Genomic DNA, 26,829 nt, shown 5'->3' with positions numbered 1-26,829 from the left:
AAGTACTCTGAAACGTCCGAATGGGTGGCATTCCGTAAGCTAATTGGATTAAAACTGTTCTATTTTATAACAAATATTAAATAATAATGGGATATTGCAGTTGAAAATTCTCCGTCGATACCAATTGTCGACAATGCTGTCCCATATCCAGTTACGGGTCAATTTTGCGAAACACAGGGTCGCCTGGTTTTCTAAATTTAGGATTAAAGCTCATGTGCCAATGGGCGGCATAAGATTTAGTTTGCGACGTTTTTTATATCAGAATTTCATAAATTCCTAGACTCCACAAAAGCCAGTCATCTCAACAGAATACATGAAAGGTGACAAAGCTATGAATAAATTTAAAGCTTTACTCCCCATTTAGTTGCATAAAGCCTTTACTTAAATAAGTGCTTATTTCTTCGCTCAAGCGCAAATGTTTCCAAATCTTTAAAAATCATTCGCACCCAAATCCATGCGTAATAAGTTGTCCTGTTATTTCCACTTACAAATGTCGAAATGTAATTTCTTCATAGTTTTCGGCACTTAAGTTTAACAAAAGGGTACACGCTAAATAATGATGTATACAACCACTTGAGGAAAACGAAATTGTGGAAAATTTGCTCAACCTTGATGATATATTGCTATAATGAAGTATAAAAAATAGTCAATTAGCTTGTACAAAATTTATTTTACACAGTCTTGGACAAATTTTATTCAAAAGTTTAGTTATCATGATTTTACTCAATGTTGTAAAAACTTTGCATAAATTCCTGAGTAATTGTTGTACAACATTGGGGAAGTATTGACCAACTCAGTTGGCTGTTTAACGCTCATTCAATCTGGGGAGAATTTACTCATTAAGAGAGCAAAATCATACCACACATTGAGCAAAATTCAGTCAAATGTTGTGGTGGTTCAGCCCGTGCGGCGGTCTTTGTCAGTTGGAAGCACGAGACCAACAGAACCAGTCAAAAAGAATTAATTTTGCCATTTTGAGTTGCAAAATTAAATTTACGCCAAAATGGGTGATTTTGTTGAAAAAGTTCTCGAGATTGCAGGGCTGGTGGAACTCATCGCAACATTCAAAGGTAAAACTTAATTGTAAATCAGTATTAATTAATTTAATAATATTTTTTTTCAATCTTGCAGATCAAGACGTGGACGAAAATGTGCTTCGCAAACTGCCAGATTGCCAAGTCGGATCGCTTGAAGAGCGTCTTTTAGCTGATATCGTTCCATCAATTGGACGGAGGCTAAAAATTATTAATGCAATCAGGGAAGTCGCCGCCGTAAGTACCCTTCAAAATAAACGACTGTTTAATTGTAGCATTTGCAAATCAAATTTCCAAGAATTCAATACATATTGGAATCATTTAATAAGTTTTCACGAAATTAGTAAAGGAACGGCTAGAATTAATTGTCCTTTGTGTTCTACAATTTTTACTAGCACCGAGACACTTAAAAATCATGTAAAACTCTTTTGTCCAAAGAATAGAAGTAGATCAGTAAATTCAAATCTAGCTATACGTCAGGATATTTCTCAAATTACTGAAGAGGAAATTGGACCTAATTTGTTGGCAGATATTACTACAGACTATAAATTAGCTTTTGTCAAAACACTACAAATGTCGGGTTCAATTTCATTAGTAAAGTCAGCTGAAATTTTATCATCTGCAAATTCTCTAGTAAATAGCATTGTCGATATTGCTAAAAATTTTGTTAATAATACCACTGAGAAAGATGATTTGCTAATTAAGCTGAATACACTAAAAGATCCTTTTCATAACTCAAACTGCTCTCAATATTTAATTGAGAAGAGTTTGAAAGATCAAAAAATTTATAGTGAGGCAACCGAAATTAAACTTGGGTCACATTTTAAATTCGATGTGGCAGCTGGGTCGGTAATAGAAAAGTTTGATTTCATGTATTATTTTGATTTGCGGAAAAGCTTGCCAATAATATTGTCTCATTATAAACTTGTATGTAATTTTGTGTTAGACGACAGTAATAATTTCAATCTTTTCTTAAATTTTAAATCTGGAAAATACTTTAGAAAATTGGACGGAAATCCCCTTTGCTTGCAAATTTACTACGACGATATAGAAATTTGCACTCCACTTGGTGCCAAGGCTAAAATACATAAGTTGGCAATGTTTTATTTTATAATTGCAAACTTTCCACCTCACTTCAAATCTCAGTTGTCAACCATTTTTCCTCTTTTAATTGTAAAGTCAAAATTTTTGAAGGAATATGGTATCAACAACATATTGAAACCAATGGTCGATGAATTTAAAAATTGTCTGTAATTAATCCACAAGATATTTTGTTAGAGTTGCCATTCACACACGTAGTTTTGCTCCAAGTTTGTGGCGACAATTTAGGCCTACATTCCCTACTGGGATACACGGAAGGGTTTAATGCTAATTACAGGTGTAGATTTTGTAAAGGTAACAAGCATTTTACCCAAACCGCTGTGGAGGAAGAGATATCACTACGTCGGAATATTGCTAATTATAGCTCGGATTTGGTGCTTGGCGACATTTCTTTAACCGGGATACGAGAGGGGTCAATTTTAAATGAAATTTCCTATTTTCATGTCACTGAAAATTATGCCCCAGATATTATGCATGATTTTTTTGAAGGAATATGCATAATGGAGTTAAAATTAGCATTGGACTATCTGATAAAGACCAAGAAAATTACTCTGCAACAAATTAATCATCAGATTTCTACCTGTTTCAAAAAGAATAGTCATAAAGTAAACAAATTTCCTGAAATAAGTCAACAATTTATTTGTGATGAAAAGAAATCTTGTTTCTCTGCATCAGAAATGAACAACTTTTTTCTTGTATTTCCGGCAATTTTTTTGGCTTATTTTGACGATGACAAAATGCTAAATTTAATTTTGAAATTAAGAAGAATTATACGAATTATTATGGCACCGTTAATTTCCCGTGAAGGTGTATCACTTTTGCGATATTTAATTTCTGATTACCACCAGCTCTATATTAATTTGACTGGTAATAATCTAACTCCAAAATGTCACCACATTTTACACTACCCTCACGCAATTGAGCAGCTGAGTCCGTTAAAAAATTTTTGGTGCATGAGATTGGAAGCAAAGCATCGCTTCAGCAAAATTGTGGGGAAAAATTCTTACAACTTCAAAAATATAGCAAAATCTGTATCAAAACGGTTATCTTTGAATATGGCATTTTCCATTAATTCTTCGAAAGGTGACGGAATTATGCAAATTAAATTTGGTGGAGGAGTTAGAATAAGGTTGGATGAATTAAAAGGAAATTTTGACTTTTCATTACTAAATATAGGTAGCGAGGAAATAATTTTATCAATCGAGTTTGTAAGTGCGAAAGGTACAATAATTTCTCGTCATAAATATTTCATTCTAGGGAGTAATGAGAATCAGCTTCAATTCTGCCAAGTTGAACTTTGTTTTGTGCACGATGATCAAGTTTATATTTGTGTTTCTCCAATTACTTGCGTGGAATTGCTTCACAATTCTTATCTCTTTAAAGTAACTGGTAAAAAAACGGCAATAATAATTAAACCTGAATTATTAGATTTGGAGCACCCGTTGATTGTGGCAAATACGAGCTCGGAGTATGACGTAATATGTTGCCCGATAGAATTAGTTTAGATTAATTTTAGCATAAATTAATTTTAATTTAATTTTAGGATTAAATTAATTTTGTTGTTTAGCTTTTTTTGTACAATAATAGAAATCCAGTGAACAGCAGCTGGCATCGAGAGACGAGGAAAATATGTACAAATTAGTGCTGGTAAGAAAGGCATCTTATATGTTTCATATATTGTAATTTTGTAATATAGTATGGTGATATTGGTTGTTTCTATTTTTAGATTAATAATGAAGAAACATTCTCACAATCCAATAACAATTTTGAGCAAGAATCTATTTGCTCCGTAAACATTTCTGAGGGCGATAAATGTTTGTCACTGTCAGATCAGTTATTTGTGAGTAACGAAGTAACAATTTGGATGGTCACATAATTTTAATTAGTTAATTAATTTCGTGTATTTTCAGAATGTTAAAGAAATTGTAGTCCAAACAGATCGTGAAAAAGGTACGGCCAAAGGACAGGAAATGTTGCAACTAATTATTAGCCAAGGGATGGCGTCGTTCCAAGTCAAAAGTTTAATTAAGAGGCGCACAGTGAATTATCTCATCAGAAACTATTCCAACTAGTAAGTGTCTACATACATTTATGTTAAAATTGATTCTTTAGTTAGTAGGTATAGTAATTTATTTTATTTATAGTCCACCTCGCCATGTTAAGAAAAATCTAGCTGAGTGCATCTCCTCACAATTGTTTGGGCACCTCGCCGAACAGCAGCAGATTGATATTAAAGTAAAACCAAATTATATTTATCTATAACATAATTTGTATGAATATTAAAATATATTTTTTGCAGAGCTTATTCTACAGTGACGCCAAGTCAATTGACACAGAGGAAATGGACCAGAAAGGGCGAATCATTTACAAAAATATTCCAGCGACAGGATTGATCGAGGACCGATTAAAATACTTGCGAAATAAAAACTGTATTTCAATTCGGAAGAAGCCAAGAGTCCTCGACTCTATTACTAATGGTAAATTTAACATCAAACTAAAATTGTTGTATACCTTTTTGTTATAAATAATAATCCAAATATTTGACAGATCCTACTGTTGAGGAATACGAAATGAAATCCTGGCTGTCTAACTCAAAATCACCTGCATCTCAGGTGCTGCAATACATGAAGGACACCTTTAATTTGCGAAGTCTAGAATTAAAAAATACAACCAATTTGAGTAACACTTTACAAGAGTGGCCACATCTTCTTGAGACATCTGGTGTGGTAAGTATAATATGGATAATAGAAATAAAATAATAAATGGTTAGCTTTGAAAGTTAGCATTGATATTGCTCCTTTAAAATTCCTTAGATTGACCAGGACTTTGAAAGATTGAATCCCGGGAAATCGGAAATTATGCTAAGGAAGTGGCCTAGCATCGCCAAACAAATTTGCGAATTCGCCGAGAGGTCTCAAACCAAAGCAATAGCTGAGTCAGGAATTAAAAAAATGTTTTCAACATTATCATTGGGTAAGTGTCAGAGCTGTTAGATAATTAATATTTGCAATAATATATATTTATATAGTTAATCAATTAATTATTTAGATGAGATTACAATTGCTGCATTTGTGATGTTGCCGTATCTGACCTCGACATCAGCTTATAAGAAGAGAGGAGCAAAGAAAGTCAAAATATCAGCTGCGGCGGCTGCTGACTTTTTTATTCAATTTGTATCTGTAAGTGCAATATTGTTTAATATGTATAACATGAAGCAAAATTTGTATCATTTTCTTAAATACGCGTTTGTTTGACTCAATTCAGAAAACTTTTGATTTGGAGTCGTTCAAAGCCAATGAATCGGAGCGACGTCAACCGTTTGTTGTTTGTGTTGGAGATTTGGCAAACCTTATAATTAAGGATGTTTACGTTATGCTTGAGCGAAAATTAATTAAGTCGCCGACGATAATTTCTGCCGTAGATTTATGTTTTAAGTTGTTCCATGTTTTAAAACTTAAGTTCCCCGATGAATGTTACCCGGTCTGGTCTTTCTTTGATCACACGGTCTACCAGATAAACGAAATTGTATCTCCACCTGCATCAGTATTAGCTTTAGGATCTCATATTATTGTTTAATTAATTTTGCATGTATGTGTAATAATTAGTTACAATTTAAATTGTGTTCATGTATTTAAATTTATCAGTATTCGTTTTTGTATAAGATTGTATATTTAATTCGGAATAAAAACACTAAAAAAATAATTAATCAGACGTTGTTGAAGTTTAATTCAATATTATGCTAAAATTCATCCAATTAATTGCATAAATAATTTGCAAGTGAGTTGAGCATAATTCATTCAAGCATTTGAGTAAACTTTTGTCAGCAAGTTGATTAAAATTTGCCCAATTCAATAGTAGAGAACGCTCATTATAGTTGATCAAATTTTACTCAACATTGGTCAAAATGAATCACTCAAGTGGCTTGAGGAAAATTTAACCAAGACTTGTTTCCATCACTTTTTTCCTCAGGGTTGATCAAAATATTACTCAAGGTTGGGCAAAATTTGTACATTTTTTCTTAGTGTGTAGATTAGAGGTGAACACCACAGCCTGTTGCATTTTACGTACCGTCGTGATTTTGGGTTTCCGGTTGTTTATCTTATCGTATTTTGCTTAAAATGAGTTCAACTGGGAAGGATGGTGGTGTAAAAATCTGTTACATAATATATGCACGTTCCCTTAATAAGCCAAACTTTCGCAAACTTTTCAACATATTTTGGTTATTATTTCTCGGATTAGTAAAATAGAAGTATTTATGTGCATATGCCTATTATATAATACTTTAGCCCTGACTCGGGCTGATAAACCATACAATTCATCAACTCGCAATAACGATAAGATCAGCAATGTCTGTAAAATGTACGAAAAACATGTAGGTATATATACTTATGTATCTCAATACACGTAAGTATAAAGTTTGTACATTATGTACCTTCTTATAACATGTCAATCCGTACATATGTATGCTATGCGAAATTCATATATGCAAATCTTTTACAGCTGGAAAAAATTCAAATTTGTGCTTCATGTCTGAAAAACATGAAAAATACATTTTGACTTACACAATTATTATGTTTCTACTGCTTTGCAATATTTAGTTATGTTTTTACGACTAGTTCAGGGTCGCTTTATGAGACTGTATTTTGGAAATGTATTTTGAAATGTATTTTTGTATTTTAAATACATTGATCGACATTCAAAATTAGAAAATACAAAATACAAAATACCCGGCAAGGTTAAAAATACAAAATACAAAATACTTTCCCCTGAAACTTGTCCCTCAAAATACAAAATACAAAATAGTATTTTGTATTTTGTAATTTGTATGCTGTATTTTAAATAGTATTTTGTCCAACCCTGATAATTAGTGATATAAAATTAAGCAATATTTTATTTAGAGTGTGTCTCATAAGTTTTAGGAAACGTGAAGTTAGGCATTACATATTCATAAAGGCATATGTAGGAACATATAAGTATATGGTGCACCTAGGTTACGATATTTTTAGTTTTCTCTGGGCTCGGTTATTTTAGGATGAGTGGGTACTCATTGTACAAAGTTGGCCACTCTGTGCATGACGTCAGTTACATCACATCTTGCTCTTCCTATCCTACACGGATGTCCATATTAGGTTATTTTATTTTTAGAGATTTGGCATGAAGTCATAGTCTTCCATTTAAGTGTATTTATTCTTAGAAATTATGCCGGTTCCCCAATTATATCATACGTACGTCAGAACATCACCCCATCTAGTGCAGTCCATTTATGGTCACCAACCCAGAGATTTATTTTGAGATTCATGCTTTCCTCGAAGGCAAACCCCAGATTAGTACCACATTTCGGAACAATCTCTCAGTCGCTGTCTAGCACTCAGGCGAGATCCATGTCAAATTCAGAGGAGTCACAGCATAAGAGAATAAAATCAGAAGTTTTAGTTTCGGTTTCTCCAATCAGAACTCGTTCCAAAACACGAGGTAAGCTTCCTTTTCCCCCTAATAGGGACCCTGTTTCCTTAGAACTACCACCTCAGCACCAGAGCATATTAGTCTCCACCCTTAAGTCCCTCAAGGGCTGGCTATTCAGTCCTTCATCAGCTTCAAGTGAGAGAGAGCCGGGTCCTTCAGGTCCCTCAGTCCTTCACACCCCTTCTACTCCTAACTCACCCACGGCAAAACAAGTACAAGCTGAAAAACCAGGTCCTTCAGTCCCTCAGACCCCTACGACTTCCAAGTTGATCTTTGCAGACAAATTACCAGGAAAAGGTTCAGAAGATCCACTCGGAGATCATGAAAAATTCTTAAACCCCAACATTAATTTAACCTCTTTGGTACCCCCTTTACGGAAAAGGCAACGAAAACTGACCCTTGGTCCTCAACCCCCAACCGCCCCGACAATTTGGGACAATCCTCCGGAATATTCAACGCTACCTAAATTATCAAAGGATTTTAGTCAAATTCAAAATAATCAATTCAATACAAGATTGCCAATTCTTCCGGAAACAACAAAAACAGTGAAATTCAAAGCAGGAAAAATTGTACCCAAACTATTAGAGCGAATAGAGGAAGACATTTTGGTTAATTTAGAAGAGGACGTTTCCCCACCAGAAACTGAACCCCACCCTTCGGCCCCACCGTTATCAAAAATTTCCATTGAAGAATTATTAGATCAACCAGTACCAACAGCTTCACCGGTACTTATACCTACACAAACCACATCAACCCTTGGAACAAGTAGCAATTCGACACCAAAATCAACCTCTGGGCCAAAATCAAAAGAAAAGATAGCATTCACTTCAAAAATTTTCAAGAAATCCCCCTGGACCTGGACCAACTCACCGATCAGAAATTTTAAAGCTGAAATTAAACAGGAAAGCCCCAGCTCCTGGTTCATACCAGTCACACCCGTTGAAGAAAAGGTCAGCAAAAAGGTACTAGTTAGAACACCACCCTCGAGTACAACCACACCACTTCAACGTACTCCTTCACCACCCCCTCGTCCATCTAGGAAACGTCAACGTACACCAGTAACAACCCCACGCAACCTTACTCCACCCCCACGCAACCTTACTCCACCCCCACGCAACCTTACTCCACCCCCACGAAACCTCACTCCACCCCCTCGTACACCTTCACCCCCATTAATTATTATACCTGTACCTCCACCTCTACCACCTTCTCCACCCCCTTGGATACCCAAATTTAGAAAGATAAGGAGAACTATTGCTATCCCTGGTAATATGGCAAATCCAACGCATTATTTACCACCATTCTCCCAGATTGACGTACAATTTGATGGCACCAAGACAATCAAAGAGTTTTTACAAAAGTACGAATTACTAGCCATTTCGTATGGCTGGACTGAAGCAGACAAATTAAGATTTTTCCCCAATATCTTAGAGATGGCGCAAAGTCCTGGTACGATATGTACAGGCATGCCAAAGCTAAAGCATCTAATCCCGCCAAAACATACATAGACGTTGATCTTGATTGGACTGATTTAAAAACCGAAATTACAGCTGCATTTGACATCACAGAAACGCACGAGAACATACTTAAACAACTGCGAGAGACCACTTATCTGAAGTGTGGTTCTGCTGTAAACTATGTTTACACAGTTCTTCCGTTAGTATCCAGACTAGACCCCAATATGAGCGTGGAACAGAGAATTAAATACTTGCTTAAGGGATTGCCCTCTGCATTGGCACAAAAGGTGTTTGATCAAAGACCAAAAACTGACATGGATGTCAAGGACATCCTCCTGCATCATGAAAAGTTTATTTCCATGTTTCCCCAGCATGACAATCAGAAGAAATCTGATGGAATAGAAATGACTGCACTGGAAAACAAAATAAAAGATCTAGAACTTGCAAGTCAACAGAAATATCTGCAGAAACCTTACCAACAGGGTTATTTCGGTAGACCTCCATCGCTTGGTCCGAACCGTTCCCAACCGATGGACAGAATTAATTATAGGGCATAACCGCGTGACTTTGTTTATGGTCCCCCCTTGAATTTTTATGAAAATAATAACGGTCCTAGGCAACCGCAGACTGGCAACCGTATACCAGCTATTGAATCCAATTATAGTCAGGATTCTCGAATAAATGATTATGTTAATAATGGGCAGAACTCTACCAGTGATCCCCAAAAACTTGAACTTTAGTTATTTTTCCTCAAATCAACCGCCACGAGGAGGGAAAAGAGTCACATGGAATTTCAATAGAAATGCCAATAGAAATTCAGAGCCGGAACCTGATCAACAAGGTGATGGCGCATTGTTCAACTTCATCCGTCAATATCGGGATGCACAAGGACGCCCTATTTGTTGGCGTTGTGGCAGTCCAGACCATGATAGGGTAAACTGTCCTCAAAGGAAAAGATTACTGGAGCGAGCTAAGGAGTTAGCCCGGTCTCAAACTGGAATGACACCACAGGAAAACTAACGATCCCCACCGTACTCGAGGATACTGTGGGAGCAGAAGAATACCTCGGCTTCTATAATTTAGCATCAATAGATCCCTTTTTAGCTTTCGTTAAATTACACATCACAGCTTCTAAGGCTACTAGTATTTTAGTTCATACACTAATAGATACAGGAAGTTCGATTTCTCTATGTTCACCTAAAATGGCATCACAATTTAAACCTACTCCTTGTAACTCATTTAAGGTAACCGGAGTCACAGGAACTAACCTTATAGATTCCTACATTACAATTATAATCAAATTATCGAATAGACTTTTAACTCATAAGGTATACGTAGCTCCGAATCTTTCGAGAAACTTAATTTTAGGAAATGACTTACTACACTCACAAAAATGTTTGATTAATTTTGCGAAACGACAGGTCCAAGTAGCTGGCGAAAATTTCCGTCTGTATTTAACTGATCAAGAAATAGTAAACGATGAACCCTTAGTTAATGAACTAAATCACATTGATATATCAGACAACGTTGAACCATCAGTAATGGAAATTCCTGTTATAATTCAGGAAACTTTTGTTCTAGCTTCACCAGGTTACACATCAGTACCTGTGAAATTTGACTTTGCGGAAATTTTGAACCCTTCAGGGAATTACATCTTTGAGTGGAACGAACACTTCTTAAACACTCATTGTGTATATGGGCCAGGTTTCATAGCTAAACCCGAAAAATTGACAGAAATACTTCTCACTTCAATGAGACCACCCGTCACCCTAAACAAAAATACCTGTGTTGGATATCTCTCACCAGTCCAGGAAATTTATCATTGTAGCAAAGATCATCCGAATCTTAGGTATAATAATCGACCTAGTATTATGACACAAGAGCAAATAGAACAAATCAAAATCGCATCAGATCTTACTGAAAAACAAAAGGTAGAACTTCAGACCTTACTTACAGAATACGGGGACGTTTTCTGTTGGGATCACACAGATTTGACAGATTTAGGACGATATCCTGGACCGTTTGACCAAGGAGCTGATGGTGTTAGACTTTTTGTCAAAAACCACAGCCCTGTATTCCAGAAACATTATAAAATGTCTCTCCATGAGAGGGAATATCTTCAAAAACATCTTAGAACTTTAGAAAAAGCAGGTTTAATCAGAAATGCCCCTTGCTCATCAACTTCTCCTACACTCTTAGTGAAAAAACCCAACGGTAGTCTCAGACTAGTAATAGACATGCGTAAGATTAACTCAACAGCTTTACATGCTTGTCATCAAATTCTGCCTGAAATCGAGGATATCTTTACAATGTTGTCAGATTTCAAATATTTAAGTACCACAGACCTTTCGAATGGATATTGGCAGGTACCTATTGACAGCAGGGATCGGCATATTACCGGTATGTCAACACCGGATGGTACTTATGAATGGCTAGTTTTACCACAGGGATTAACAACAAGTCCATACATATTTCAGACTGTGATGAGAAAAGTTTTTCACCAGCAAATTTTTAAATGGATGTTTGTGTACTTAGATGATCTTATTGTATTTAGTCCCTCATGGCAACAGCATTTGTATCATTTAAGGGAATTTTTCGAGATTTTAAGAACTACAAATCTAACTTTGTCTCCATCTAAGTGTTTATTTGGCGCTGGTCAGGCTAAAGTATTAGGATATATTCTTTCTAGGGATGGAAAAGTGGCACCGAACCCTAACAAGATAGAAGCAGTTGTTAAAATGCCTCCACCATTGGAGTCAAATGGAAAAATAAATTTAACCAAATCATGCAGTATGTAGCCTTTTAAAGATGAAATGTTCCAAAAATAGAAGATTAAACCGCTGGCTTTACACCTTGTCGGCTCATCAATTAGTTATTACATACAGCTCAGGAAAAACACATTATGCTGCCGATTGTCTGAGTCGCTTAATTTCATACGATAAAAATTCTCCCACCAAAGAATCAGAACAAACAGTTTCAGTAAATTATTTAACCCCACAAGATTATCGTAGTGAACTCGTGCAGGCGCAAGAGTCTGACCCCGAATTATCCCAAATTAAGACACAATGCAAACAAAATATTCCTTGTCCAAATTATTTAGTATACAACAACTTGGTTTATTATCAAAAACATAACAATGCAGGTTGGAAGCTTGCAGTACCCTCGTCTTTAATTTCTAGAATCCTGTATGCATTTCATGATCACCGTTGCGCTGGACATTTAGGAAGGACAAAAACACAAGACAGAATTCAGAAACTATTTTATTGGAAAACGCTTGTTAAGGACGTAGAAAATTACGTAGCATCGTGCATTACTTGCAAACAAATAAAAAGTAGAAATACTCTTCCATTAGCTATTATGAAAAGTCATGAAATTGTAAGTAGTCCTTTTCAAAGGATTTTTTTCGATGTTTGTGGCCCTTTAAAACCATCCAAGCCATATCAACATCAATTTTGTTTTATCGCCATTGATATTTTGACACGATTTGTCGTAGCAGGCAGTTCCAAATCCTATAACGCAAAATCGGTAGCAAAATTTCTTTTAAATTCAGTTATCTTCGTGCACGGATGCCCCGAAACAGTAGTCTGGGACAATCATGCTACCCATCGCTCGAATTTATCTCGAATTTTATTTGAAAGATTGGATATCATACCCCAATTTACATCATCTTATAGCAGTACTGGGAATGCGGTAGCTGAGAGATGTATTAGATCTGTAGAAAATATATTAGCATGCTATGTTTCAGAAACTAACCAAGAATGAGGATTCTATCTCCCCAGTGTCATATTCGCAATTAACACAGCTATAAATGAATCGACAAAACTCTCACCTTACTTCTTATTAATGGGAAGGCATCCTCGTCTTCCTGGTGAATTAGGACTTTCAATACCAAACTTCCCGGATACTTATCTAGACGACTTAAACAAAGCACGGGAAGCAGTGCGCAACCAACTATTACTGGCACAAGAATCTTCTAGAGCCTCATTTGAGCGTCATCATAAAATCCAAACCTTTACAGTTGGAGAATTTGTTATGTTATATTATCCAAATTTGAACAAAAATCAATCTAAAAAACTTTCTCCACAATTTCGCGGACCGTATCGAATTTTAGAAAAAGAAATCTGATCAAAATTATAAGATAGCTCAATTAGAACCACCTTTTGGTACAGAAATAGTCCACTTAAAACGATTGCGACCAATTTCAGCTCGATATGAGAACTTAGGAACGTACGATCCTGCGGAATTCCAAGCCAAATTTCCTTCCAACTCAATTTTGAAAACTTTTAAATTAAATCAGTCTCCTGAGTCTATCAAATCACCTGAATCTGTAGAGATTTCTCATCCAAAAACCAGATCAGGACGCGAAATAAAAACTCCGTCACGGTTTTCGACATAAATAAATGAATTGGTATTAATATTTCTTCTTTTTTAGTCATGATAATCTTTTACTTAATCCTGATGCTGATGGGCGTCCAGGGAGAGTCTTCCCCTCGAATCCACGTAGTATCGGGCGTATTCATTAAACCGGTTCCAGACGATATCTTCATCTTTGAAGAAACTACACCTTTGTTCTTCGAGGTAAAATTTAATTTCACTAAACCACAGAATTATTTTATCGAAACCCTGAATGAACACTGCCCAACTTTAGAATTTGGACGTGGTCCAGTAAGTCCCATTTGCATGATTGATCAGTACCTCCTGAATAACTTTAACTACCTAACCGGAAAAATTGATTTCATGTATCAAACATTGACTACTCTAACCCCTCCAAAAGTTAAAATCAAAAAAATCTCAACTTTAATTGAAAATAACAAACGACCTCCCTTGGCTAAACCTATTGTCTTTCTTCCCGAACCAAGTTCTGAAGAAATCGAAGAATATATTACTAGTACTACTACTACTACCACTACTACCTCCACCACTAGTACACCAGCTCCTATTCAATCATTAGTCCAAGGTAACCCACCAGATGTACGAACTCGTCAGCAGTTGACGAGAGATCGATTTTTACAGGAAAATCATCCTGCAAATGTCAGACATAGCCCACCAATTTTAGTACCCCCTTCTACCACAGATTTACCCCCTATGCCCACTGTTCGCTCATTTAGAACAGAAGCTGAAAAATTCTTGCATAGGAATGCCCATAACCTCACCAGAGTAGGTAGGAGTGTTATGTGGAACAATTTGTCAAATCAAACCAACTCAAGAACCAAACGACAGGCTTCCATACTAGCACTGGCCGCAGGTTGGGTGGGTGCTAAAAATTTTAATTACATTGATCCACCAACAACATCAACAAATATTCAACTACTTTATGACCACCTACAGGCTAACGTGGATATAAACTCTACGAATTCGATTCGAATAGCACATACTGTCGAAATTGCAAACAATAGACTTAATGATAATATAATGAATCTTACCACTCATTTGGGACACCGTATTCGACTAAATAATCATAGAATTACAGATATCCAGAGAACCATGCAAGATGGTGCTTTACGAAGCTATTTGTTTGATACTCGTTTAGCGGAAGACCTGTACAGGTACATAGAACTAGTTCAGTATTCTCAAATTCAATCAGCATGCATGTCAGGAAGATTACCTTTACAAGCTATTGATTCTTCATCCTTAAAAATGGAGTTAGTACATTTAAACAAAACACTTGCTACTGTCAATATGACTACTGTTATTTCTAATTCACAATTATCAAAGTATTATCATCATGAAATGACAAGATGCTCATTTGATCCAGAACATGGTACTATAGACATAAAATTGGATGTACCTATCAAATCACTTGACCAAATTGTCACGGTGGCGGAAGTATTTAGCTTACCGTTCTACCATCACGCTAATCAGGAAACCCCACAACTCTGCTACATGTCACATAGCCATGATTTCGTTATTTTAATTAATAATATCCCATACCCTATCAGTAATGCTGATAGCTCGCTTTGTGATTTATCCAAAGGAAGCTGTCAATATTCTTCATTATCCACTCGAGCCTCAAATCATGCCGGGTGTATTAAGGCCTTATTATCACAAAAAGGATTGAGTTACGAAATACTTCATCAGACATGTCCTTTTACCTGTCGAGAAACCCAGTCAAAAGAGGTCTTAGTCACTAAGTTAGGCTGGCACGATTCGTATTATCGATATGCGGTTACTCAACCACCAACCTCTTCAAAAATAATTTGTAAACAAAATGATACGTTTCACACTTTCTCCATAATTGATACCACTGCCCACTCCTTTGGAGTCTATATTATAGAACTCACGTGTGGATGTTACATTTACTTAAATAATCAACACCCAATTGTTCGACCACCATTTCCGTGTTTAATCGGGAAATCTGATTCGGGAGATTTTCTTTCTCCAAAAATCAACATCGCCATACCTAGTCGCTGGAGTCTTATTAATACAGCCGAACTTACCAAAGCTAATCATTATCACGAAACATTATTTGTTACTGAAGGATATGAAAATTTTTCCGACATTTACAACGCAAATTGGTTTAAACACGACCTGGTTTTCAACTTAACCATCCCCGAAATAAAACCTTTTGGTTCTTTTCAAACTTACGTTGACAGTTTTCATCATATTGTAAATCCTATTATTTCAATCTTCTGGCTAGTTTTGTTAACCATCTTGGTTATCTACGTATTTTATAAGACTTGGACTTTGTCGCAACAGCTTCTAGTATTTGCCATGCTCATCCCTGGAGCATGCGCAGATAGTCTTACCATCTACAACAACCTGTTCATGGGAATTATTTCCCTGAGTCTTCTTAGTATTCTAGTCGTAATCCTTTTGCTTGTCTGTTGTGGATTAAGATGGAAATATAATAAAACTACGCACCGAGTCATGAATCTTCGGGATGTGGAGACTCGTCTCCACAGTTACCACGTTTCAACGGAACCTAAGTCCACTCGATTGGACCCTACTCCATTGGAACCTGACATCTACGCTGGATATATCACTACAACTGGATAGTCCATGATCAATTAACATTTCTTCACCAGATAATATTTCGAACTGTCATAACATTTATCTTGATTTATGAAACCTCTTCGATTTTATTTAAAACTATCTCTAATAAGTCAACATTTTTTTGTTTTCTCGGAAACACCACTACCTGGAGCCTTGGATCTTCCATTTGGCCGCATTTTCTTCCTTAAAAGCTGAGGAGGAGCTGACTAGTCAACGATACAACCAACAACAAAAGAAATTTCAACCGCAAATCCTTCAGAAAATACAGGCCAAATTGGGACCCAAGCCACTCTCCAGAGAATAAATTAAGCATAAGAATAAAATAGGAAGAATAGAAAATTAAATTATGCCTAGATTTAAGAAACAAATATCAAAAATAAAAAGCAAATCCAAACAAAAATATTAATTGTTAAAATCGTCTTATGTTAATTTTATTGTAATTATGAATAGAACTTTAAATTAAAGTAAAACACAAAACACAATATAATTTAAATAAACGAACGAACTCGAACAATACGAAAACGAAACACGAATAAACGAAAATACTTTAAGCTGATAAAATGTAATATTCAAAATTTGAATAATGAATGAAACGTATCAATGAAAATACTAGTTAAGTTAATTTTAGGTTATTTAGATTAAGAAATTCATTTAGGTTAAGAAGTCATTTTAGGTTAAGGAATATCTTAGCATAAGTACTAGATATTAAGAAAAATCTTTAAAATTTATTTTATAAGAATAGGTTAAGAATAGGTTAAGATTCAAAATTAAAGAAACTAGTTAAGTAATAATAGGTTAAAAATAGGTTAAGATTAGCTTAGAATTTTTCCCAGAATTTCACTCATCCTTATTTACCATCACACATTGGGACAATGTTCTCTAAGCGTCCGGAGTGTCGCCGGATTGAGTTTACACAGTTTACGTAAGTATGCAGAGATGTGCAAAAAAGGAGATGATTCTAATGAATGTAAAAATAGGATAGTTATGCACGTCACTGTTGTGCATTTCCCGGAGAAATGAGAGTGCACAGATCAGTAGAGTTTAGGGAGGGAACAAGAGTAGAAGTAGCGATAAGTAAATACCTAGTATGTAAGAATAGCGAACGAGAGAAGAAGAAAGCGGAGCGAGTGAGATAAAAGTTGGTGTTTTAGTTAAGGACATAAGTTAAGGATCGAATGACTGTACCTGTGAGAATGAGAGAATAAATATATAAAATACAGTGAATTGTGTGTGTAGCGGTACTTGGAATTATTACCACCCGTAACACGGTTGTAGAAAGCACATTTTACTCAATAGTGTGTATAATTTGTTCTTTTCTTACTCAAATGTAATTTCATGAAATATTGATTAATATTTACTCAAGTTTAATAGCAAATTTTACACCAGTTTGTGACAAAAATATTAAACTATTTGAACACTTTTTACTCAAGATACATGGAAAACATTGGCACAAAAGTCGCGCAAAGTTTAGTCAGTGGTGGAGTGTATTTGATTCCGCGTGTTGTATTTAGTTTTCTTTTGTTATCATGGTCAGTTCGAGTTAGTAGGCTGGCTGAATTGTCGCTTTGACAAATATAAATTATTTTAAGTCGAATTTTAGGCCAGGATGGCTGATTTTGTTAACGAAGTCCATAAATCAAGCGGTTTAATCAGACTTTTGGAAACTTTTAAAGGTAAGTTGTTATTTGCAATTGATTAATTTTGTTGCGCATATTTTAACATTATTTTGAATTTATTTCAGATAACGACATCGATGAAGATGTACTTCGAAGGCTAGGCTAACCAGATTGCAAGACCGGACCGTTTCTTCCGGTCACCCGAAGAAACATTGTTTGCTGCTGTTGTCTCTTCAATTGGCTAGAGAATAAAAATAATTTGTGCAGTTAGGGAGGTCAGCGCTGTAAGTAATTTAGAGATGGCTCTAAATATTTCTCAAGTGTTCGAATGTAGTATTTGTCAGTCCAATTTCGAAAGCTTTGAGGCATACTGGAATCATTTGAAAGGGTTTGATGAATTAAGTAGGGATGGTTGGATTAAAATTAACTGTCCAGTATGTTCAACGCTATTTACAAATACAAAAACTCTTTGGAACCATGTTACATACTTTTGTTTACGGGAACGTCTAGTCAGAGATCCGCCTTGTCCGCACATTGCAGTAAATATTCCAAATAATAGTGAGAATAATAATGAGATGGAAGTTGAAGAAGTTACGGAGATTGGGCCTAGTTTACTGGCATAAATTAACGAAGATTATAAATTAGCTTTCATCAAATCACTTCAAATGTCAGGGTCAATATCTTTGGTAAAATGAGAAGAAATTTTAGCATCAGCAAATTCTTTAGTTAATAATGTTGTAGAAATTGCAAAAGGTTTCGCCAATAGTAAAATTCCAAACGAAGATTTACTAAGCAATTTTAATAATTTAAAGTTCATCCACACTGATCTGAACCTCGGAACGTTAACTAAGGAAAATTTTGTACGGGTAGTTAACTGCCATTCCTTTAAAAATTGACTGGTGGAAGCTTGCATACAATGAACACATAACTATGTACAGGGAAGCCGAACTAATTGGGCTTGTCCTCTATTTTACCACTGTGAAGCAAGGTTTTTCATTCATGACGTGCCATTCGAGGGAACATTTGTCCTTTAAAATTTTCTTAAACCCGTTCAAGCTAGAGGTTTGGATAGTTTTACTCTTGACCATGGTCGTTGTTGGAATCGTTTTCGTAGTTATTTTAATAAGCCAGCTGAACTGGGAGTGTCTAGAAGCGATATTGTTCTCACAGTTGGGCGTAATATTAATTGTTCTTGATAAGTCGGCTGATATTAAATCGGAAAATAGGAGTAATTTTGGCATTCAAGTTCTTATTTGGGTTGTGGGTGCTGCTCGTTCCAGTATTGTCAAGTAGCTACTTGAGCCTAAGCATTATATCAATTTCGTCACCGTTAGAGTCAAAATCTGTGACAAGTTTCAACCAGCTGGCTAAACCAGGATGTGGCTGGGGCAAGATGGAATGTCACCTTGGCCGAATTAAAGGATTCGAGGACTACATAAACACCTTACGAGACTATTTGCTTAAATCATGGAGTACATTCGTAAGTTCATACCCACCATCGCTCCACGCTGTAAGTCTTACTAGAGAAGCCCTTCGAAATCGGTCCATACGGAGATTTGATGCAAACCATGACTTCGTCTTGCTGCCGTATTCGTTTGAAGAAAACTTATTTAATGAACAATATCAATATCGGAATAATTTTGGCACAAGACTAATTAGGAAGTTATATACAGACGACGATGGATTTAATTCTAACAAAGTTAAAATTATGGGATAAAATGATCTCTTCGAGTTTAATGGACATATCTGGGGAATTTGACAGATACGATGATAATCGAAAACGAGTGTGATACTGAGCATGCTCTCGTACAATGTGGGCTAACTGCGTTGGTCCTAGACGACAGAGAAATCAACAAGGGACTCATATACTTTAAGAAACACTACCCGTGGATTTAATTTTTTAAATCAAAGTCGCCAATCTTGGCATAAGAGTCAGGGTGGGAATTCATAATATCCGGGATACCCGTGACACCTCAGATATTTCGAAAACTCTATGTCGCCGGAATTATTCAGCTTCTAGAAGACTGGCCGCACATGGTGACGCGGCGGAGGGCAAATATTACGAAAAAGGCGCACCCTCACATTGATGACAGGCCAACAGATGGAGTGGTTAAGAGAGTTTCACTGAATGGGAATATTCAAGCCATCCTTTGTATATTCATAGCATTCATAGCGATAGCATCTGTTGAAATTTTGGTGGTGGAAATTAAAATTTATAAAAATATATGGCAACATTACAACATTACTTGTTGTTAGATGGTGGTTCACCATGAAGATGAAATTCCTTAGCCTATTATTGGCGGATATATTAAGAACTCGGTAGGTAATTCAAGTTCATACATGAAATGAGATTGGTTGAATAGGAAAAAAGATAAAAAGTAAAGTAAAAAGTAATATTTAAAATTGCCAGTGTTTCCGACCCTCAAATCCTTAGCGGTGTTTACGAGCCAAATGTTTCAAGAACTTGAAACTGAAACTAGTTTCAGGTCTGGATCTTGGACCGATGGATTTCATAGTGTGTTTCCTTGCATTGGAAAATTTGTACATTACCACATATCAAGATATTACATCCCCTTTGATATTTCTTCCCTCCGAAGATAGCATTGTGGAGTCGATAAAAAACCCTGATTTTGTGCTTATGTATGATTCAAATAGGGACGACTTGGCACGATCCTGCCTTCAGCCGCGAATGCTAAGAAATTTTCCTAACGCGAAGGATTCGGTACTTTAATGCTTTAAAGATATGCTTTTTTGATGTTTTAAACATATTTGGTTTTTCTATTTTTTTCAGATAACGCTGACATTTAATAATTTTAACAAATATCATGGCCGATTTGACTGGAGTAATACCATTTAATTCTGCCCATATGATCGGCCAAGATTTTATGTGAATAATTACCTGACAATGAATAGCTACTTATCTAAATATATTTATAACTAGGCTATAGCCAGTGTATAACGCGAGTAGTAACTTATTGCGCACCATGAAAAACACGACATATAAAACGCTTGCTCGGCAGTAACTAAGGTTGTAATTTTATTACTGTACACACACACAGGCGTGCACTTGGCTTATCTTCATTACAAATGTAACCTCGCATTCCTACTCTAAGATGCACGATTTAAAAATCACAAAAAACTCACTGTGAACAGAGAACTTTGCTTTTTTTCAGCTACATAAGTACATACATACCCTAGAGCTAACTTTTTTTGTTAACTAATTTGCTCACTAGCTGACCGTGTGGGGAACCAAGCTGGACAAATTTGCTGATATTATAAAATCAAAATGTGTGCAAGTAAATATTTAGTTGCAAGGTGTGGATGGAGATGAGTGGATTGGATTGATATGAATGCACATATTATGATTTTATTTGACTTATATCTTTATTACTGTGTCTTTCCCCATTCATTGCATTCATTGTACATACACCATGGCTACCATTGGTAGCGCATTCATTATAACAAGGACAAAAATTCCAGTGTTTCGTTTCTTGCGGGTTTGCCGCATTTCTTGCAGGTGCAAAAAACCGGAAAAAGTGCAAGAAACTCAGCGCCATCTAGCGACCCCCCTTATGAACTAAGTAGTTTCTTGCACTTTTTTGCGTTTCTTGCGTTTCTTGCGGGTAAAAATTGGTGCAAGAAACCACTTTCTCGCGGTTAATTCTTGCAGGTAGTTAGTTGCATCCGAAACACTGAAAAATTCTGAGGTAGTTATGTTCACAATCATTTATTAGTAATGGACCAAAAATGCTGTTTGAATTTTACATAATTTATGCCGGGCAGAGAAATTTTAAACTAACCGAATCTGTGGCTTGGTTACAATTTAGTTACAAATAATTTGGTAAGAAATTATTACCAGCCGGTATCTTTGTGTGACTCTGTCGGATTGATAATAACCTGGTAACAAAGTCTCACCATATCGATCGCGGATTTTTACGAATTGGTGAGAATGTTTTACAAATCTATAGCAAAATTAACACCGTGACATAATTACCCCCGTGACACTACCAGATTATTAAGGCTGTAGAGCGAACTTTTAAAACTAAATTGATACGTTATTTTATTTATTTTTACTCTCTGATTGCTATATTAATTGAAGAGAAATGTGTAATTGAATTTATCTCAGTATTCAAAATCATTAATAAATAATTGACTAAATTGCATAAATCAACGTAGATGATTCCTGACCTAACCCATCAAATTGCAAATGGATTGAGATCTGATAATGTGGGAGCGATGGTGAAACGATTTCGTGAAATCCCTTCCATGCAATCGAGTTCAGGATTGCGGTCGCTGGGCAGATTATATTCGAGCAGGCTATTCAAGATGTTGGATCAACACGGAAATGGGTAGACTTTGAGTTACATATAAGTGTTACAGCATTTTTAGCCGCAAAATTGAAATGAGGAAATCAAAAATGTAATTTCGAACCAGGTTAATTCATGTTGCAAAAATCAAAATACTGCAACATCAAAAATTTTCAAGGAGATAGTCTTAGGAGGGAACATAGTTACATGTCACACACCGATTTGCCTCATATAGGTATCAAATTAAAGATAATTTAATGTAGATCAAACTCTGTCATGGGACTATCGGTGCAAACTCAAGTTTCGCAAAGATACAGACCTCAGAACGCACGAAAACTGCATAACATTTGCATTGTTTTAGCATAGGACTAACGTATCTTACATATGTAATTATTGATTCGGACACAAATATCACGGCTTCATAGCTGGCAATTGATGATTTTTCAATTTTTTTGGAGTATTAATTTTCTAAAGTTATGAAATTTCTACCGGATTTTTAATATTTCTTAAAATTCTCGTAATTTCTAAAATTACTCACAATCAAATCTTAAAATTTCTCAAACCTTCAAAATATTTGAAATTCAAAATTTTCAAAATTTCTAGAATTTCCAAAATCTCTCAAGATTTCCAAAATTTCTCAAAATTTTCATAATTCCAAAAATTTCTCATAATTTCCAAAATTTCTCAAAATTTCTCAAAAATTTCATAATTCCAAAAATTGGAGGATGAAGATGCCGAAGAGATCAATATGGACATTTGCAACCTCATTTTTCAGAAACTCGAGCAACGCAAAAGAAAGATAGGGGCTCTACAAAAATAAATTCATTTATGTAAACTGGAATTGAGCTCATTAATCATAAAGTTAGATTAATAGTTAATAGAGATTAATAATTAATTGAGGTTGATCTAATTCAACCCTGTTTCTAATTATTTATGTAAACAATCTTTCAAAGTTAACAATTTCCCTGAAGGAGCGCAGTCAAATTAAAATCAAAGGTGAACATATGAATATTCCAATTTTTTAATTTTTTTCTGGTTGAACTTTGAGTTGTGCTTGAGATAGTTTAAGATTTGTTTACTCATTGTATCAAGTGTTGACGTAATGTAGGCAGGATTAAATATGTGAGTTGATGCTTATATACATAATTTATTTACAGGTTTTCAAATGGAAGCTATTTGTGTTATTATCCAAATTAATGTATTTAAGGAATACAATTTGAGGAATCTTTTAGGAAGAAAAAAATAAATTACTGAATTTTGATGTCAGCACATGCTCTGAAAGTTTGTTGTGCACCGCAACCCATCCCTCCTGGAGGGTTTCCAGAATCCGGGATGCATTCACAAGTCGCCGAGTCATCACAAGTCCCCCAGTTCTGGACACAGCGCCAATGTACTCGCATGACACAATTATCACAAGTTACGCCATCTGGAAGTTTCACCATGGTGAGGAAGCCTTGAGGATATTCTATTCCTAAAGGAAAGTCCCAATAGGTTTGTCCATTGTCTAGAAGAAGGGATTGGAAGCAGTCCTCAGTTTCTGGGACGCGGTCACACAACTGAACTTCCCATCTCCCGCCATGGGGTGCGGTAAAATCGATGGTCACTGGGACTGTCTGGATATTATTGGTGTTATTAAAATAGTCCACACTTTGATTAATAATTTATATATATACTTGCCGCTCCAGAAGAGTAAGTGCGGACACGGACATCTCTCCAATATCGGCCTCGGTATTCGTTATGTCTTGGGATAGGGTCGTTCACTGGATCCCCGCAAACCCCACAGCGCGTGTCATTTTCAAATTGAGGGACGTTAGCACACCAAAGTGCGTCATCCAATACCCATAGTTCTGGATTGAGGTATCCAAATTCTGGGTACCAGTACAAACTCGCGCGACCGGCCGGATCATGCAGACGCATGTGGCAAGTTACGCTCGCCACCAAAAAGGCAAGGCTAGAAATTTGTCGCAAAGTCATCTCAAACTGCTCTCAAATTGTGGAAGTATGGTTACAACTCGTCCTTTTATACGGAGAAATATATTCGCTTGAACAGATAAAAAGGAGAAAGTGAGTGCAAAATATTTTTCACAAGGTGTGACAAGTATCATTTTATTGATTGCCTTAATATCATGTGCCTAATCCGTGCTTTTGATACCATACACGGTTTAGAATTGGTTGGCCTTTTCGTTGGGTTTTGCACTCGATAATTTCTGATTATGCACTCGAGTTAAAGGTATGTGTTGATTATTGTGGAATTCTCCAGATAAAAATAACAAACATACCGTCCATGCATGAATCCGAACTAAATACAAATTATTATATCTATCTCAAAACGAACGAGTTGAAAAATAATTCTTGCATTTCTAATCTATTTATTTACAACTATGCAAACACATACATATGTAGCTTATTTAAGCATTCGGTTTAGCGTTGCAGTAATTAGCGACTGTATCAAATATACAGAGCACAGTCAGATGGATAACTCAATTTAAAGGTGGTCGTTATGTATGAGCTTATGTATGCATATTTAACAAATGATTTGTTTTTGATCAATTTTCGGTATTGTTGCACACTTCACCTTGAAGATGAATAAACAAAATGACAATATGCCCATTTGTGCATCACCAATTACTATTTGTGCGGCCAAATTAGTTTTATTCGATAGATAATCTCATGAGACTAAAATTTTAAATAGAGTTTGAAGCGGAATATTTATTTGGCAATTACTAAATAGTTTGATAGAACGGGGAAACTTTAAGCAATTTGCATATATAATAGTGAAAAACCTAAGTAAAATGTTTGCTTTTTAGTCAAATAAAAAGTTTGCGCACATCTTATCTTTTATGTTAATCAGTGTTCGGTCCAATGGTACCGAAATATGTACTACTTTTCAATTTATTCCTGGGCTAATTGTTTGTTGAAATTAAATTACCAATAATTGTACATTAAAAGCATATTTGAATATACAGGGCAACCATATGTACACACGTAATAAAAGACATTTTCTAAATAAACAAGTTTGCAACTGCGTAATTAAATCTGCAAACGCAGATATGTCCAACATTTAAGTAGACCAAAATCAGGTTTTCTGAATTTGTTTTTCCTCCTTACGATTTAAATAGAGACCTATCAGCCCTCATTAAAGTTAATAATATGTTATTTACTGTAGTAAGAAACATACATATTTGATATTTATTAACTAACATATGTACGCAAAACACATGTAACTAAACCGAACTCCATATGTACGCCACCATGTGTAATAGTTACCAATATTTTATCCACAGTGCCTACGTATATTTAGCAATTAAACTAGTACTAGTACATAGTCCAAAGTACATAATTTACTTTTCTGATCAATTGATAATTCGAAGGCTTAAATACAAACGGAAACAAGCTATACAATTAGGTCTACTGTTTAAACAAAACAAGGTTATCAGTGACCCAAATCTACAGCGCATTGCACTCATTTTGGAGTCGTCATTGAATAATTACTCTTCCGAGAGTAAGCATCCAGTCTCGTAGACAATATATAAATAATCTGAATATGATCACAATACGAACTCTAAGAATTATTGGAGCCTACTCAGCCTTCATCAATGACATTTTTGGTTGTATTCCCTACTCATGGAATTCTACGAAAAGGGCCCTCTACGTCAAGACGGATGTTTCTATAACTAATCTGATTGCATACGCAGTAAGTTGTGTACAAGCCCTGGCCTATATGATATAGGAGGGTCCTTTTGAATTATAAGGAGGTTGCTATCATCGAAATATTGTGGCTTATCAATTGGATCAACAGTTACATTTGGCAGATAGCCAAATGGTCAAATTATTCAGCCTGGGTAAGAAGATACGAAACCGTAACCGCGTTCAACGGAACGATTAAAATGTTTTGCAAAATGTCAAATGAAATTAATGCAACAGCTAAAATGTCCTCGATAATTTTCACAATGAACATTATCGAACTCCACTATCTTCTAACCATATTTATGATTGCACAATTTGCTGATGTTCGCCGTGGTACCTGAAATGGTCCTATACGTGTATTCAGGACTGGTGCCTGAGCAGAAATTTGGCCCTACTTTCGTGGGGTCTATAATTTTCGAAATATACTCAAACTTATCGATGTCATGCGTCATGGGTTCGGTTTGATTTAATGCGTTGATGGGGACGCTCGGTACGAATTTTTGGTTGCAATTTAATGCAGGGTATGCTGAAATATGGTTCTTTACTAGATATTTCTATATCTTTTTTAATTATAATGATATTCTGATACTGTAGATCTCAAAAATTACAAATATCAAAAAAGATTCAGAATTTTCGTCGTCTCGACATACTGATGCGGAATGTGAACGATTCTTTTACATATTTTCTTCTCTCGGTCATCCTCCTTTGTTGGATTCCAAACACAATGGCTGCAATCAATGGATTCGCATCCATTCGGTTTCGCACCATGTTGACTATTTTCCAATACCTGCCATTTCTTGGACTATTTCACAATGGGATGTGGCTTATTGCCATCCTCCTGAAGCCGGCGGCGGGTGTGTTTGAAGACTCGAAGCGACTTAAAGCATCCCTTTCAAGGATAAGTTGTGCTGGTTTGGACTGCGGAAGTAAGGTTCGAAGGAAAGAAGTTCGATCACTGAAACCATTTGGGGTACGCTATGGAAGCGTCCGTGTTGCGAAGAGGATTGATATCCTGCTCTCGTATACATTCATTGCAGACTATTTTCACTCTGCTTCTTACCTCTCCAGCGGAGGAAGTTGCCAAAACGTTAGTCAAGTGAGGGCCTAAGGATAAGTTGAATGTATTTGTTGCGTAGAATTTTTCGAACGACTTCAAAGTTTTTGTTTATGC

The 26,829-nt window shown here is 35.8% G+C and overlaps 3 protein-coding genes across 3 annotated transcripts; 2 read left to right on the top strand and 1 right to left on the bottom strand.

The window, feature by feature from the left end:
* Positions 1–708: 708 nt before the first annotated feature.
* Positions 709–4,011, top strand: LOC118437609. The gene is made up of 3 exons (XM_035856779.1): positions 709–1,271; positions 3,723–3,782; positions 3,862–4,011. Exons 1-3 carry the CDS (start codon positions 885–887, stop codon positions 4,009–4,011), a joined length of 597 nt encoding a protein of 198 aa, XP_035712672.1. The 5' UTR covers positions 709–884.
* Positions 4,012–4,059: 48 nt separating this feature from the next.
* On the top strand, positions 4,060–5,795 carry LOC118437557. Its single transcript, XM_035856684.1, has 7 exons — positions 4,060–4,206; positions 4,280–4,370; positions 4,435–4,612; positions 4,683–4,861; positions 4,949–5,108; positions 5,184–5,314; positions 5,400–5,795. The coding sequence occupies exons 1-7, from the start codon at positions 4,106–4,108 to the stop codon at positions 5,709–5,711; spliced, it is 1,152 nt and encodes a 383-aa protein (XP_035712577.1). The 5' UTR covers positions 4,060–4,105; the 3' UTR covers positions 5,712–5,795.
* A 17,423-nt stretch (positions 5,796–23,218) lies between these two features.
* On the bottom strand, positions 23,219–23,945 carry LOC110856051. Its single transcript, XM_022104493.1, has 2 exons — positions 23,649–23,945; positions 23,219–23,584 (listed from the first exon to the last, which is right to left on the bottom strand). Exons 1-2 carry the CDS (start codon positions 23,943–23,945, stop codon positions 23,219–23,221), a joined length of 663 nt encoding a protein of 220 aa, XP_021960185.1.
* Between the last annotated feature and the right edge of the window lie 2,884 nt (positions 23,946–26,829).

Source organism: Folsomia candida, unplaced genomic scaffold (genome assembly GCF_002217175.1).
Source record: "Folsomia candida strain VU population unplaced genomic scaffold, ASM221717v1 Fcan01_Sc014, whole genome shotgun sequence".
Taxonomy (NCBI): domain Eukaryota; kingdom Metazoa; phylum Arthropoda; class Collembola; order Entomobryomorpha; family Isotomidae; genus Folsomia; species Folsomia candida.
Note: the sequence above shows the minus strand (reverse complement) of the source record. Positions and strands in the feature narration are given on the sequence as shown.